This window comes from Mus musculus, chromosome 11, assembly GCF_000001635.26.
Source record: "Mus musculus strain C57BL/6J chromosome 11, GRCm38.p6 C57BL/6J".
Lineage (NCBI taxonomy): Eukaryota > Metazoa > Chordata > Mammalia > Rodentia > Muridae > Mus > Mus musculus.
In genome coordinates this window covers 97,013,125-97,028,893 of record NC_000077.6, presented here as the reverse complement: position 1 = coordinate 97,028,893, position 15,769 = coordinate 97,013,125, and the positions used below count along the sequence as shown (strand labels likewise).

Genomic DNA, 15,769 nt, shown 5'->3' with positions numbered 1-15,769 from the left:
GACCTCTGGGAGAACAGTTGGTGCTCTTAACGTTGAGCCATCTCTCCAGCCTCCCCTTTTTTATTTTCAACCTTAGATGCCATATCTTTTGAGCTGTGCACCTCGTTTTGTTGTCATTGTTGTACATATTTTACAACTTTGAGAGACTATCTGTGTGTATACATACATGTGTGCAAGTGCACACCACCATGTAGGTGTGCCTTTGTGCAGACTAGAGGTCAGCACTGGGTGTCTTCCTCGGTTGTGCTCCATCTTCTTCTCTGAGTCAGGGCCTCGGATGAAGGCCGAATCTTGTTGATTCTGCTTTGGTGGCTGGCCGGCCGGCCTGCGAGCTCAGAGAGCCTCCTGTCTCCACCTCCACAGGGCTGGCATTATAGTTCCCGTGTTGGACATGGAACCCAGGCCTTCGTGCTCATGTGGCAGGCCTGAGCCATCTCCCTGACCCCCGTGTACTCCCATGTCACAAGGAGACGTACACAAAACCCGCCTGTCTCCAGAAACCCAAGTTCAGTTCTGCCCACTAGGTGCTGAGAAAGATAACGTTGAGAAGGGGATTTAGGGATTTCTAATTGCCAAGCTGTGCTGCTTCTACCTTCTACGCACAGTGAGGAGGAGATCGGAAAGGAGAGATTTGGGCTCAGAGGGGCATGCAGGGGTGTGGAGCTGGATTCAGACTTCTTATGGTTTTGGTGTTTTCCTCTATGAATCATCTCTGCCATTGGCACTGAAGAGCATGCGCCTCACACACTTATGGTCCCATGACCTCTAGGAATTACTTGTAGGGATTACATGGAATCTGTGATGCCGCTACCATTTTAATTATTGCAATGTATAAGCACAGAAGCATGTGTGTATGTATGTGTGTGTACATGTCTGTGTGCCTGTGTGCTTGTCTGTGTCCATGTGTGCTCATATGTGTGTGTCCATGTGCACATGAGTGTGTGTGTGTGTGTGTGTACGAGCATGTGTGCATGTGCTCTTGTGCACATGTGTGCACATTTTTCCATTTCTTTTTAAAATGTTTTTAATTTAATTTTTTTTTTTTTTTATGTTATGAAATCCGCCTGCTTCTGCCTCCGAAGTGCTGGGATCAAAGGCGTGCGCCACCACCCCTCAGAGAGTCTTCCATTTCTTTAATCAGTTTTTCAGAATCTGGTCTGAGGATGTAGCTCAGTTGGGGTGCTTGCCTAACACGTTTGAGTGCTGTATTCAAACCTAGGCATCGCGTAAACACAGTGTGGTGGAGAACACCTGTAATTCCAGGAGGCAGAAGGATCAGAAGTCCTTGAGCAGCCTTGGTTAATAGGGAGTTCAATGCCGGCCTGGGCAGGCATCTCTGAACCAAAATAAACTTGAATTTTCAGGTACAGGTTTTCCCTCTCTGAGTCCTTAGAACTGTGTGTGTGTGTGTGTGTGTGTGTGTGTGTGTGTGTGTGTGTTGTAAAGGGCATTGCTTTCTGATTTGTCTTTTTTAATATTTGATGTCTCCTCTCTCTGTGTTTTTCAAGACTGGGTTTCTCTGTGAAGCCCTGGATATCCTGAACTCACTCTGTAGACCAGACTGGCTTGGTACTCAGAGATCTGAGTGTCTCTGCCTGTCTTCCAAGTGCTAGGACTAAAGGCTTTTGCCACCACTGCCTGGCTAGAAATATTTCTCAAGAGCTAGAGAGGCAGCTCATTAGTTAAGAGCGCTTGCTCTTGCAGAAGAGCAGTGTTGGGTTCCCAGCTCCTCGACCAGGTAGTTCACATAGTCCAGGAACTCCATCTCCAGGGGATCCAACGCCTTCTTCTGGCCTCAGTGGGCACTTGCAGTTTCCTTGTACACATATTACTAAATAAAAAGAAATCTTTAGAAAAATAAAATAAACAACACAGCTGAGTAACTTAAATTATTCACATGGCTCCCGGCTTGTGGCTGCCCATTCTGCCTCACTAAGGTCGCATCTTTGGAGTTAAAATCAGTATAGAGCTGATGTTCTCCTTAATCTTCAGACACCACAGTCACCTGTAGCTCCAGTTCCAGGGTTTTGATGCCCTCTTCTAGTCTCTAAGGGCACTACACACTCGTAGTGAACATACATACATACATACTTGCAGGCAAAACATTCGTACTCATTAAATTTTTTTTAAAGAAATACTTCTTATTGTTTCCTGTTGACTCTGTTCTGATTAGTTCTAATGGTCCTTTGGTGGATTTTGTAAGATACTTTTAAAACCTTCATTGAGCAGGGCGGTGGTGGCGCACGCCTTTAATCCCAGCACTTGGGAGGCAGAGGCAGGCGGATTTCTGAGTTCGAGGCCAGCCTGGTCTACAAAGTGAGTTTCAGGACAGCCAGGGCTATACAGAGAAACCCTGTCTCGAAAAAAATCCAAACCAAAAAAAACAAAAAAACAAAAACAAAAACAAAAAACCTTCATTGCTAGTATGCTCATCTATAAGGGTGTATAGGATTAATGGTCACGTAAGTGCTGCTTCGGGGTGTGTTCTGGAGGAGGGGTGCGAGGTGCTATTGGATGCCATCCCACCTCAAACCTCAGCTGAAGCTGTAGCTACCCACAGATCCTCTGAGGCGCCCTGCGGAGAAAGCAGGTTCCTCTTCTGCACTTCCTCAGATGTCCGCTGGGGGGCAGGATAGGCCGAGGAAGGAGGCAGCCGGAAGAGCAGGCGGAGCCGAAGGAGGCGGTGGCTGCAACCCCAGGCTGCTATCCGTCAAGTTTCCACTTTTGACTTCATTCACCCGCCCTAGAGGCATTCTACTTTACTTCTCTGGTAAGGATAGGACTCAGAGAAGTCGTCCAGAGGGTCAATCCAAACATGATGATTTCCCTCCCTCCCAGCCTCTCCCGTACAATGGGATCCTGCTGGGGTGCCACTTCTGAGGGGTCAGAGGTGTCTCCGAGCTCCTTCAGGGGCCCAGGCCAGCCAGGCTGCATTGCAGAGGATCAGGCATGCATCAGAGCCCCACCAAAGGCCCCTGCTAAGAATGCAGGTCAGCTGGAGGAGTTGCAAGGGGAGGAGGGAGGGCCCGGGCCCTGCCCAGACAAGCCCAGCCGGCCCTACAGCTGCCCTCCTGTCCCCGGAGGCAGATGTGGGAAAAGGAGGGGACTCACTAGGTTTCTGGGGTCTAATTCCCCCAGAACCAGGAAAACAAAAGAGGCGCCCTGCAGGAGAGCCTCGGGCAGGCCGTCGCAGGTAAACAGGATTCTGAACTGTTAAATTCAGCAACCGATGGAAACAGGCTCCCCCTCTCCCGTCACCCCTACCAGTCTAGGTTTTCTCCACGGCCCCTAAATCGTCCTGATGCCCCTTTCCAAGTTTCCCTGAAAACTCTAGGCCCCCAAATTTCTCAGACGGATGATGGGATGGGCCATCCTGAGAGCCAGATTTGGCAGGAGAAATTGGGTTAGGGGTCATAAGGGATAGGAACGCCAAGATGAGCAAACAATAGATTCAAAGAAAAGCCAGTTAAAGGTAGTGTAGTGCGTGCGCAGTGACCAACCTTATCCTACATAGACGAGAAAACAAAACGAATTCCCTGTCACCTTCCACGCACCGGTCCTCTGGAGTCATGAGACTTTCTCTCACTGACATGAATAAGGCACCAACAGTGGATGGGCATTTCCAGTCTCTCTGAAGATAGTGAGTCCCGTGAGGGTGCGTCTGTGCACCCTGTGGTTGAGTAACCCTGGCAGGTTTCTCGCTGTGAGCAGTAGTAGTAGCAGCCTTTCCTTCACGGTTTCCAGCTGGGCAGCTGCCCATCAGATATCTTGGCTGCCTTTCATCGCCTTGTCTCTGATAGGGATCACTCTAGGTGAAGAAATCACTGTCAGTCACCCCCCACCTCCCTCACAGCCAGAGGGACCGGCTGACCCGCATGCTCCCATGGGGGGTGGGGTGGGGAGAGGGACCTTTGGGGACGTGGGACTTCTATGGAAAGAATCATCTAGAAACATCTCATCTCCACAGATGAACACCAAGAGACTACAGAGCCTATTCCTTCCAGGATAGGATCAGATCTGAGCTCTGATCTCATCTCAGATCTTTCCAATCGAAAAGAAGTGACGCTTGACCAAAGATCCCCCTACCCAGTCCTCACTGCAGAGGGATGGAGTCCGAAATAGGAGGCAGAGCTGGAAGACAAACAAAGCGAGAGTGTGGTTGGTTGATGACTTTATTGTTGCATAAAAAACACAGGCTGTTTCTGCCTCCTCCTCGCCCCCAAGTGGGTTCACAGCAGTTAAAGAAAAAAAAAAATCCTACATTTTCCTCTAGAGGGGCTGCCTGGAAGGACAGGCAGCTGAGAAACCTAGATTTGATAAAGAGCAGGCCAGACAAAAACCTATCCGAGCCCCACCTGCAGATCTTAGGGTTCAAGGCCTCTATAAGGGGGAGCATCTCCGTGCCCCCTAATACTCCATGTAGGAGTTCCCCCTAAGCATGGTCACTGAAAAAAGGTTGTCTTGGTAGCGCAGTGAGAGGTGGCTGGTTTTGATGGGTGGAGAAGAAGGCATCCCACACCCACGGTGCCCTCCTTTAGGCCCCTCTGCACCTAGCTAGGCAACCTGCAGGCATGGCCAACTTCGCTCTTGCCTGCAGCCTTCTTTGTAAGAAAGGGAACCTCTGGCTAGGTTCACAGGAGGTGGGGAAAGAGGGAGAACACAGAAAGAACTTAAACTATCTCAGGCCCCTAAGTCCCACAGGGAGTCACCCTGTCCCTTCAAGGAGGAGGCCTTTCTACACAAACATATATTCCTACCCAGATCCCAGCCCCTACTTCCCATACAGGTCCCAGTCCTTGGACTGGGCTCCAGCATCCCCCAGGGAGGAAGATGCTGAGGTTCTTGTCCCCAGGTCTTGGACGGGGTGAACAAGATGGGGTCTCAGGAGACCCCAGGCTCAGTAGAGAAACACATACATGCACACATACAGGTGCAGACAACACACGCATACACACACTCACACCCTAATTATTAAATAAAATACCCTTTGCTTATAACTTAAAAATCAACACACAGCTATTCCCTGCAGAAGGTTCTGGGTGGAGAGAAGAGAGCAAGAGTGGGGTCAGAGGGTCTCAAGGCCTCTACCTCAAACCTGAGAGTGCCCCCAGCCCCAGGGTCCTGCAGTCTGCCAGGCAGAAGTCTACCCTCTCATCCTATGATCAAAACCCAAATGTATCTCTAGACTCTAAAGAAGGGGACAGAGAGACAGCTTCCCAGAATTCCTTCCAGTGGGGGAACAATATTTCTTCACATGGAAGGAGATTTTCTACTGGGGAGGACTCTATAACAATGGAGGGAACACGGAAGGGTCAAGCTAAGAAAGAGAGGGACGGGGAGTCCAGGCAGGGTTTTCTGCTGTAATCCCTCTGCTAGGACAACCTCTCTCCCTTCCACCCCCAACAGGAAAGCAAGGGATGGGGACCTGGGAGTGGGGTGGGGGTTGTTTTGTCAACTCTGGAGCAAGTGCTGGCAGCTGACTTTAGGAAACTACCTAGGGGAATAGATGGGGAATGTCGACTGCTGAGTTTGCTTTCTTTTACAAGGTCTAAGAGTTAAGGATTGAATTCGAGTTGAAAGGAGCGGCTAGCTCTTCCACTTTGTAAGAGGATTTTTCTGCTGGATCCCTCCTCTATGCCATCCAGCTCTGACCTCCAGCTCAGAGCCCTGGCTGCAGAGCTGAGCTGCTCTTCCTGGCTCTACCATCCAGAAGGGTTTAGAAGAAATTCACTGAAGGGAGTTCTTTCTATACTAATAACCCTCCAAGCTAGGTAGACAGCCCCTTAAGGGGAACCACCCCAGGCTTCCCCACACACACACCTCATCTCTGCTTTCTCTCCGGAAATTTTAGAGGGAGCAGCACTAGAAGAGGGGATGAAAGAGACCTAGGCCGAAGGGCGGCTCCAAGGTGCTTTTATGTCCGGGTTCCCAGGAACTAAAGACGTGTCCAGACAGCTTCCCCCAACGCCCCGACCCAATCTCGAGTTCCCTCAGCTTCTGGGACATGCCATCTCTCTACTATGCGAACCCCTCCACATGGTAGGGGCGCTCCATCCCAACTCTTCAGCAACTCAGGGGAGGGTGAAATAGTGAGAAAGGGAAGAAGCGAGGGGCGTGTTCAGCTCCTGGCAGCCTAAATATTCAAGCAGCCTCCCATGTAGCCCCCGAGACTAAAAACCCCTAGCGTCCCTTTCCCTGTCCCCTCATCACCAATAAATAACCACCTTCCTCTTACTCAGGCCGCCCCATTCCCCCCGCCCCCCCAAATAAAGAACGGCAGGTATGTGACATCCATGGGGCTCAGTTGGAGGACGCCGAGCTGCCTTCGGCCTCACGTTTGCCTTTGCCCCCGGGTGGTTCCACCACGCCACCGGCCTTGCCCTCGCCTTGGGCCGCCGCCGCCGCCTCCTCTTTGGCGCCTTCGTGGGTTTTCATGTGTTTGGCCAGGTGGTCGCTGCGCATGAAGACTCGGCTGCAGACCGCACAGGGGAACTTCTTGGTCCCGGTGTGGGTCTGAAGGTGGCGCTGCAGCTCGTCGGAGCGCGTGAAGCGCTTGCCGCAGAAAAGCCAGTTGCACACGAAGGGTCGGTCACCGCTGTGCCACCGCAGGTGCGCCTTCAGATGCGACGTCTTAGCGTATGCCTTGCCGCAGCCTGGGATGTGGCAGTTGTGCAAATGCTTCTTCTTGCCCCCATCGGGCCCGCACGGAGCCCCGAGTCGCTCCGCCTCCAGGCAGTTGGGGCAGCGACACACGGTCTGCCCTGAGCTGCGGGGAACTGATCGCCGGGAGCCTTTGGGTCGGGACGCTGCATCCAGACTGGAATCCAGCCCTTGGGACTCTTGTGCGGCCGCTTCCAAGGCCTTAGCCCCGTCGGGTGGCCCCAGAAGGTGCTGCCCACCAGCGGCTGGGAGGAGGTGGTGCGGGTGCGGGTGGGGCGGCGGAGCACAGAGCTGATGGTCTCCGACGTATCCTCCCAAAGCAGGCTGAAGCGCCCCCGGATGGCCAGGTGAGGTCAGCGCTCCCTGAGTATGGGGGAGGTCCATCCAGCTGGTGCCGGGATGAAGGTCCCACCACGAGCCATCCTCTGTGCCTGGGTGAGTCGGCCGGAACCACGATTCATAGTGGTGTGACATGTCCGGCTGCAGGAGCTTGGAAAAGGGTCCCGGTGCCAAGGGACTGTCACTTTCCAGGTCCTCGCAGGTTACCCGCGAGGAGGCCCCTGGCAACTCATAGCCCTGTGAAAAGTCTACCTCCGGGCCCAGCGGGAGGCTCTGCAGCTCTCCAGGCTGCAGCGGGGAGGGGTAGTCCCCAGCCTCCGGGCTCGTGTGACCCTGGTATGTCTGGAGAGGTTGCAGGTCGAGGCGCGGCGGTGAAGCGTGAGGCGCGTCGGTGTGCTGGCTGCCCAGAGAGCCACAGACAGCGGTTAGCATTGCCGGGATCCGGGATGGAATGAAGGCAGGGACGGTCAAGGGTACCTCAGATGGAACCTAGAAGTGGCAAGGATGAGATGTGAGCAAGAACTTACTTCCCCTTCTAACCCAGATCCCTTCTCAGCAACGGGCTCCTTCCCAGCCCCTATCAGGAAAAGGGGCGTGACTCTGGGTGAGGACTAGAGCTTGGGAATGCTAGGAAGAAATGGATGTGAAAGTCCAGGTCAGGGCACAGGATGGCCTTTCCACTAAGTGACCCCGCCCTTAAGACTCAGCTTATTCGGGGGGGGGGGGGGGGTTGGACTGGTCCCAAAGCCACCGGAGCCATCTCCACACAGCAGTCTGGGCAGTTCCCACCCCCACCCCCGGCAGACTTGCTGCCAACCTATTTGGACGATCTAGAGTCGTCTTAGCTCCAGTCTAACTCAGGACACAGATGGGGTACAGTAGGTAGGATATGTCTGCTGCTGGCTGTTTGAGGTGTTTTGCTCTTCAGAAAGCCCAGAATAAGGCCTGAGCTTTTTTTTTTTTTTTTTTTTTTTTCCTAGAGCCAATCCCAGACCTGCTGTACCACCGATGTGGAAAGGCATTTAACCTTGCTACACACTCCCCTGCTCCCTGACTAGCTTGGTTGGCCCACTCCCTCACCCACCTCCTTTTCCCTCCATATGAAGCTGGGAGGGGTGGAATTACCACAGAAGGAGATCACCCAGAGATGCTTGTCAGACACTCAGGCAAATCTAACCGCAGCTCCCTAAGGGAGACAGCACCCGAGCTTGAAGGATCCCTTAACCCAGAGCTCAATGGCAAGCACAGGGGGGGGGGGGCGGGGGGGCACGTATAGGCGCCTCTAATGTCCAGCCAAGTATTCCGAGCTACTGTCCAGAGCCTGCTCTCATTTAAAGCAAGCTGAATTTGGATCAGTGACTAGAATAAAATGTTCATTTAATTATTCAATCAACAAATACACTCTATGCAGCCCACACACTCTGTGCAGTCCCTCTGGGAATCTATTCTCCTTCTTTAAACATTAGAAACCTAAGGCCCAGCAGAAACCTAAAGATCTAGCCTGGGTGTGGTGATGCAAGTCTTTAATCTAGCCACTCAGGAAGTTGAAGCAGAAGAATGCAGAGTTCCAGGCCAGCCTAGGCTACACAGCAAAAGAAGGAAGGGAGAGAGGGAAGGAGGGAGGAAGAGGGAAATATAAGAAAAAGAACAGGAGATGTTGCTGGGCCTGGTGGGAACCGGCTAATAAATATTCCCAGTACTCAATGCAAGAGCCTGAAACAGAAGGCTTTGGCAGCGTGGGCTACGCAATGAGACCCTGTTTCAAAAGGAAAAAAGAAGAAGAAGAAGAAGAAGAAGAAGAAGAAGAAGAAGAAGAAGAAGAAGAAGAAGAAGAAGAAGAAGAAGAAGAAGAAGAAGAAAAAGAGAAGAGAAAAGAAGAGGAAGAGGAGAGGAGAGGAGAGGAGAGGAGAGGAGAGGAGAGGAGAGGAGAGGAGAGAAGAGAAGAGAAGAGAAGAGAAGAGAAGAGAAGAGAAGAGAAGAGAAGAGAAGAGCTTACAATTTCCACCCCTTTCTCTACTACAAATCTGTGACCATAAGGTCCCAGTCTTCTCTCCATCTCTCCCTAGAGCCTTGGAACCTTGCCCGTGTGGGGCCTGGGGTGCAGGAGGCCAATGATTTAGGGCCTTCCCCAAGCAGGACTCACCTGACCCTACCACCTTCCGACTCTGGGACCAGGGAAGTAGCATTGAAAATCTGGGAGAGGCAAGGAAGAGGAGGACCCGGGTGCCTACTCAGGCTCGGGCTGCCTTACCACAAGAAAGGGACTGGGTGAAGCAGCAGGAACGGAGCCTCAGGCCGGGGCGGGGCGGCCCAGAAGGGGTTGGGGCGGGAGCAGTGAGATTCTGGGACCCTAAGAGCTTTTGGAGACTGGGAACTGCCCCAGGGTCTGGGGGATGGGAAGGCTAGGGTGACCAGGTTGCAGAGGGGCCTCTCTGGACAGAGATCCTGAGCCCAGGCCTAGCGTGTAATGGCCTGCCACCAAGGTTGCACGAAAAGAAAGGAGCGAGCACATCGGCTCTCCAATTGGAGAAAGACGGCAGAGACGCCCTAAGTCCCATTGGATCCGCTGCCTCTCCCGTTTCCCGGTACTCAGGCGGTGGGGACTTCCGTTCAAACAAGGTTTTCAATGTTTCAATCCTCCGGTTGTCCCAGTTGCTCCAGTTTCCCCAGTTCCCAAACTCCCTTGGTCCCTCCCGTCCTCCCGGTTTTTCCTCCGTCGGGGCTCCCAGCCCTTCGGATCCTTTAGGACGTCCCCCTCCCCAAGAAGCCAGCTTAGGCTGCGGTGTTCCGAACACCTTTCCCCACCCACCCCCTGACCCCAGATCTCCGCAGCGCGCACCCGTGACCGCGCGGACCCGGGCTCCTACCTGGCGGCTGCGCTCGGGCTTGGGGCACCGCAGGCTGGCGCGCTACAGACGGGCGCTCATGGGCCCTGCGCGCTGGCCGGCTCTCAGCGGCGTGGGACAGGAGCCGAGGGCAAGCCGGGGCTGCGACCGGGCTGGGTGATCCGCGACGGTGGAGGCAGTGAGAGCCGGCGGGAGGGCGGAGGGCGGGCGGGCGCCGGTGAGCGAGTAAGCGAGCGAGCGAGCGAGCGAGCGAGGCCAGCTCCGCCCGTGACTCACCGCACTCTCTGCCTTCATCCTCTCCCCTGCACTCCTTTTTCCCCCGAACCCGCGGCCCCGCCCACCTCACCTGCGGCCGCCTTTAACCCTTGCAGGCTTGGCTGGAGGCGAAGCCCAGCCCAGCGCGAGGAGGGGGCAGACAAGAAGGATGGCTATCCAGGCCACCTCCCTCCCTCTCCCTCACTCCTCCCAGGTCCCCACCACTTCTGAGTTAAGAGCTTGAGTTGCGAGAGTTTTTTCCCCCGAGTTCGGAGACCCGTCCGATGCCATGGAAATCTAACCCGGAGCTGGCCCGGTCCAGGCGGGGAACAAGATTCAGATCCTGGATGGGACGAAGGACAGAGGGTCCTGGAGAAGCTACCGAGCCTTCTTAAGGCACACGTGGCTACCAGTGCTTTTGACCCACCCGTCCTAGCCGCGCAGTGCTAGAACTGAGTGGGAAAAAAAAGGAAACAGGTTTGAAAACTACGTTTCTGGCCGGCCCACACCCAGCACTAAGCCATGAGAGTTCTATCTTGGCTACACCGTTCCCCCGTCCCTTTCCACCACCACTATGAACTTTCCCCTCCTGGTTTCCAGAGATCCTTCCCCTCTCTCCCGTCACTGGCCTTTCTGGGTGATCACCATGCCCTCAATGTCTTCCTCAGTTTCCGGCAAGCCGGGTACCACAGAAATCCACCTCCTAAACCCGCCGCCTTCCTCCCGGTCCGGGTTGCTCAGCCTGCGCCTGACACCCTCGCTGGGGCGCACTGGGATCAGAGGGTTGGGCGGGCATCTGAAAGGGCCTGGGAAGGAACATTTCAGCAGCGGATTGAACAAGACTTTTTGTCGCGGGCTCTTTCCTAGTCTCAGCTGAGTATACGTTTAGAGAAAGGTCTTTTGGAGGAAATAAGCGCACCCGTGCAAAGTCACATTCTGGTACATTTTCAGCACAGCCACACAGCCACTCAGCTACACAGAACTCTCAGGATCCGAATTGGTGGAAATCCTGAGACACTGCCCCACCCCCAGCTCAGGTGGGTACCAGAGTCCCCCTAACTCTCTGCCCTGATGGCCAGATTAGAAGTAGCTCAGGAGCCTTCCCTGCCGCCTTCAGAGCGCGTTGATCTCCCGAGGTGACTTGTTTGTTTGTTTTGTTGTTGTTGTTGTTTTGTTTTGTTTTGTTTTTTCGAGACAGGGTTTCTCTGTGTAGCCCTGGCTGTCCTGAAACTCACTCTGTAGACCAGGCTGGCCTTGAACTCAGAAATCCATCTGCCTCTGCCTCCCAAGTGCTGGGATTAAAGGCGTTTGCCACCACTGCCCTGCTAAACCCCCCCCCCCTTTTTTTAAACAAACACGGGATTTCAAAGCGATTTTCGTTGTTGTTTCTTTCGTTACCGCTGTTGGCTTTCTCTATGCACATTTTACAGTCAGTTTCCAAAAGTTCTGAAATTAGGCTGATTTAATCTCTCTCTCTCTCTCTCTCTCTCTCTCTCTCTCTCTCTCTCTCTCTCTCTGTGTGTGTGTGTGTGTGTGTGTGTGTGTGTGTGTGTGTCTCGCCCAGGCTGGCATGACTCAGTTGCTCATGCTAGCCTTGAACATACTCGAACATACAGAGATCTTCCAGCCTCAACTTCCCAGCTCCTAGAATCACAGGTTCTCATTTTACTCTGAATAGTTTACCTGCCCTCTGTTCCCGTTTGAGATGCACTGAAGTATGACTTTGAAACAGCTTACCTGAGTCTATGAGGCTTCCGAACATCAATGTATGTGTATAGTTTTCCCAGAGTATGCACGTCTTCCTAGTGGTCAGTGTTCTAGCCATTTGGGCACCTGTGTGTTTTCTAAAACCGGAGTCCTTCACCTGGAGAACCCGGGTACACTCTGTGAGGCTTCCCTGGGGCTTAAATAAATTAATTGTATCTAAAAGAGCAAATTCTGTGAGGTCCCTGCTAGGAACAGAATAAACCCTTAATCATTTTTTTTTTAATAAATGTGTTACATGTACAGAGTAAAAGCATATTCACAAAACCCTTTGGACTAGAAATTCAAGAACCTAAACTCTGAACCCAGTGCTGTATCTAATATGGTGGCCCTCGAGGATTAGATTGTTCTATGCCTCAGCTTCTTCAATTGACCTGGGAGTGAAGGATCGCCATTTGGAAATGGAAGACATTAGGGAGAGATTGGTAGTCAGACAGGAGCTTCCTCTTCCCTGCCTTCAGGATCACATAACAGACTCTTAAGCATCCCTTTGGCTCCTTGTGTCCAAATTCACACTTTTTATCAACACGGTTGGTCCTCCCAGCCTCCCAGTCCTGATTAGTGGGCTTTGTGTTCTCAGTTCATAGGTCCCTCCAGCAGAGTTAGAGGCTCGTCATGTAGGAAGCAGAGCCTGACCTGAGTGACTACTGGAATAACACTAAATAGATCCCTCCCTATGCCAGTCCCTCCTTCCCAGTTGTCCGTAGTCTGTTGCATCTACTGTAACCAGTGGTGGTGTGTAGGTCTCGACCCCTTTGAGGGTGGAGGATCAGATATTTTGCATATCAGATATTTATATTGTGATTCATGACAGTAGCAAAATTACAGTTATAAAGCGAAAGGGAAATAATTTTATGAGGGACTGTATTAAAGGGTCACAGCCTTAGGGAGGATGAGAACCACCGATCTACTGCTCTCTGGGTCAGGCAGGCAAAGATGGTGCTAAGGGCCAGGCGGGCATGAGATAACGCCAGTCTAAGGTCATCTCGAATCCATATATGCATTTAAAGGTGTCAGACGACCTTTTTCCCCACCCCACCCCTGTGCTGCTCATCTTTTCTTGGATAACACCTGGGAAGAGAATGGTAGAAACCCCACCCCAGGTTCACCTTAACACTGCCCCATCCTGGAGCAAAGACCCCACCATTGCTTGTGGCTTGTTGGCATGAGATTCCTGTAGGGAGGTTGCTCCTATACCATTCACCCATACCACCTCTCTACCCTGCCTGTCTCTCTTTCTCTCAGACATCCTAGACTTCGTTCCCTGGTTTCCAACTCATTCGATTTCCCCCACTTACTAGTTGTTTTCCTACCAAATGACAGCTGGTGATCTAACCTTGACTTGACTGCCAAGGCCACCCTAGCCCCTGTTCTCATCCTGACTCAAAACTGAATGGAGGTGTGTTCAGGACAGGGCTCACTTCTCTTTCTTTCTCTCTTTCTTTCTTTCTTTCTTTCTTTCTTTCTTTCTTTCTTTCTTTCTTTCTTTCTTTCTTTCTTTCTTTCCTTCCTTCCTTCCTTCCTTCCTTCCTTCCTTCCTTCCTTCCTTCCTTCTTTCTTTCTTTCTTTCTTTCTTTCTTTCTTTCTTTCTTTCTTTCTTTCTTTCTTTTGTTAAAGTCTTAGACAGATTTTTCCCAAGTCTCTGTCTCCTATAACCTGACAGCCCTCACCTCAAATACCTTTTACTGTAAGTGATTCTTGCTGTGCCTATAGCAGCCTCCTTGGCTGGTATGTTCATCAGAAGCAGCATTTGTTTATTTAGTAGCTACTATATGTAGTCCGGGTACTTACTCCTCACACATGCCTCTAATTCTCACGACATGCAAAGAAGTAATTATTGCTATCATTCCCACTGGACAGATGAGAAAACCAGGGATCAAAGAAGCTAAATGCCCAAGATTACAGACATGTTAAAAGACACAAGAGGAAACTGAGTCCAGATAAGTCAGCTCCAAAGCCCACATTCTACCTGCTGCTCTGTCTGGCTTCACTCTGACAAAAAGTGATGGCCCTGGGGGTTTCTCCCCAAGGTCCCCAAGGTCCCCAAGGTAAACGAGACACAATTCTTTTTTTTTTTTTTTTTTTTTTTTTTTGAGACAGTTTCTTTGTGTAGCCCTGGCTGTCCTAGACCAGTCTGGCCTTGAACTCAGATTTTTTTGAGACAGTTTCTCTGTGTAGCCCTGGCTGTCCTAGACCAGGCTGGCCTTGAACTCAGAAATCCGCCTGCCTTTGCCTCCCAAGTGCTGGGATTAAAGGCGTCCACCACCACTGCCCAGCAAGAGACAACAGTCTTAATAGATCCCTTGGTTCAAAGTCCTAACATCTTGTGTCTGACAGGGTGAATCGATCTACTTGAAATCGCTGGGACGAATCACATTTCACACACATGTTCCTTTCCAGACCTCATGTTGCCTGTGCACTAGGAGGGGCTGGAGAGGTAGCTCAGTTGGCACGGGACTTGCTTAACATGTATGAAGCCTTGGGTTCAATCCCCAGTACCCAACAAAACTGGGTGTGGTGATGAACACTGGAATGTCAGCACTGGGGAGGTAGAGGCAGGGGCTTAGCGACTTAAGGTCATGCTCACCTATACAGTAAGTTTAAGGTTAGCCTGGGCTACATGAAACCCTGTCTCAACTACAACAACAACAACAAACAACAAAATTGTTCTAACAATAAAAACGATCTAATTGAAGTATCGATAGGAAAACTGAACCCTTCAACAGAGAGAGAAAGATAGTTCAAAGTCATCCAGAAAGTTAGAGGCAGAGAAGGCTAGACCTTATCTTTTAGTTTCTGGATTCCTAGTTCCTCACTATTTCCTACACTGGTGACCCTAGACACCCAGCTCTTTCTTCTGTTACTGTTGACTCTCCCAGATTCCTGGAAAACCAGGCAGAGTCCAGATATGGGATCAGACAGTTTTATTTATCTTTCATTTATCTAAAAGACATTGAACGTCTACCAGGGCTAAGCACTGTACTGCTGTACTGATTCACTGATAAATCCAAATGTCACTAGTAATGACCTGTTTTTAATCTAAAGGATGAGCCCCTCTTAGAACAGACTTGTGTGTGTGTGTGTGTGTGTGTGTGTGTGCACGCACGCGCGCGAGAGCATGTATACACCCTGTATGTCTATTCATCTTTATTCATACTCTCCTCAAATTGAAGTCCCCAGTCTTGAATCCCTGCCCCACATTTTGCCCAGATCTCAGCCCAACCCACTCCAAAGACTTCCCAGAGATCCTTTCTGGTCCTTCCCCACCCTCCTCCCCCACCCTCCATCTCCCTTTTATCCCCCTTCTTAAACTAAGAAAGTACAAAGCTTTCCAGATCTCTCTCTATGATCTCTTTAGAGTGAAGACCTGGTCTTCTTTGCAGAGGTCCCTGTGCTAGACAAGGGATAGCCTCGCTTACCGGTCCATGGAGCCCAGAGCTGGCAGAAGCAGTGAGAGGCACGTGGGGTGACAGGAGAGGCAGGCTTTATAAAGGAGGCGACAGTTGGAGCCAAAGAGGGAGGTGGGAGAACAGGCAGGATGCTGCCAAGTCCTATCGGCCTCAGAAGCTTTTAGGATAATCCAGGAAGTAGTGGCCTGATTCTCATGGGGGGAGTGGTAGTGGATGAGATCTGAGTTCTCCTGGCTGCCAGGAAAGGAGGCTTTCATCTGGAAGAGGCAGCTGGGGGTGGGGGCAGAGTGCTGCACAGGACTTCCATCTCCAGAGTCCAGAGTGGACAGTGGGAGACGGACCAAGTGGTTCTTGTGGGATGTAGGAAATGAGCACATTGCTGGGGGGGGGGGAGGAAGAGGGGGGCTGGAACTCTCTGAATCCCAGCCTCCCCCCACCCCGCCTCCCTGGGCTTTTGAGGTTTTTCTTCCATTGACTTGGACTTCGTGGGAAAGA

The 15,769-nt window shown here is 51.7% G+C and overlaps 1 protein-coding gene and 1 long non-coding RNA gene across 3 annotated transcripts; one reads left to right on the top strand and one right to left on the bottom strand.

Moving 5' to 3' along the window:
• The first annotated feature begins 2,475 nt into the window (after nt 1–2,475).
• Nucleotides 2,476–8,386, top strand: Gm11532 (predicted gene 11532). The gene is made up of 2 exons (NR_133649.1): nt 2,476–7,510; nt 7,980–8,386. It is a non-coding gene; the product is annotated as a predicted gene 11532 (long non-coding RNA).
• Nucleotides 4,155–15,325, bottom strand: Sp6 (trans-acting transcription factor 6). 2 transcript variants are annotated; one of them, NM_031183.3, is made up of 2 exons: nt 15,284–15,325; nt 4,155–7,488 (listed from the first exon to the last, which is right to left on the bottom strand). In NM_031183.3, the coding sequence occupies exon 2, from the start codon at nt 7,429–7,431 to the stop codon at nt 6,301–6,303; it is 1,131 nt and encodes a 376-aa protein (NP_112460.1). In that variant the 5' UTR covers nt 7,432–7,488; nt 15,284–15,325; the 3' UTR covers nt 4,155–6,300. The 2 variants fall into 2 exon arrangements, with proteins under 2 accessions (NP_112460.1, NP_001350159.1); NM_001363230.1 differs by lacking the exon at nt 15,284–15,325 and adding an exon at nt 9,867–10,152.
• Nucleotides 15,326–15,769: the final 444 nt, after the last annotated feature.

What these genes read in the sequence shown, in the direction of transcription:
- Sp6 (NM_031183.3), bottom strand. Translation starts at nt 7,431, where the DNA reads ATGCTAACCGCTGTCTGTGGCTCTCTGGGCAGCCAGCACACCGACGCG.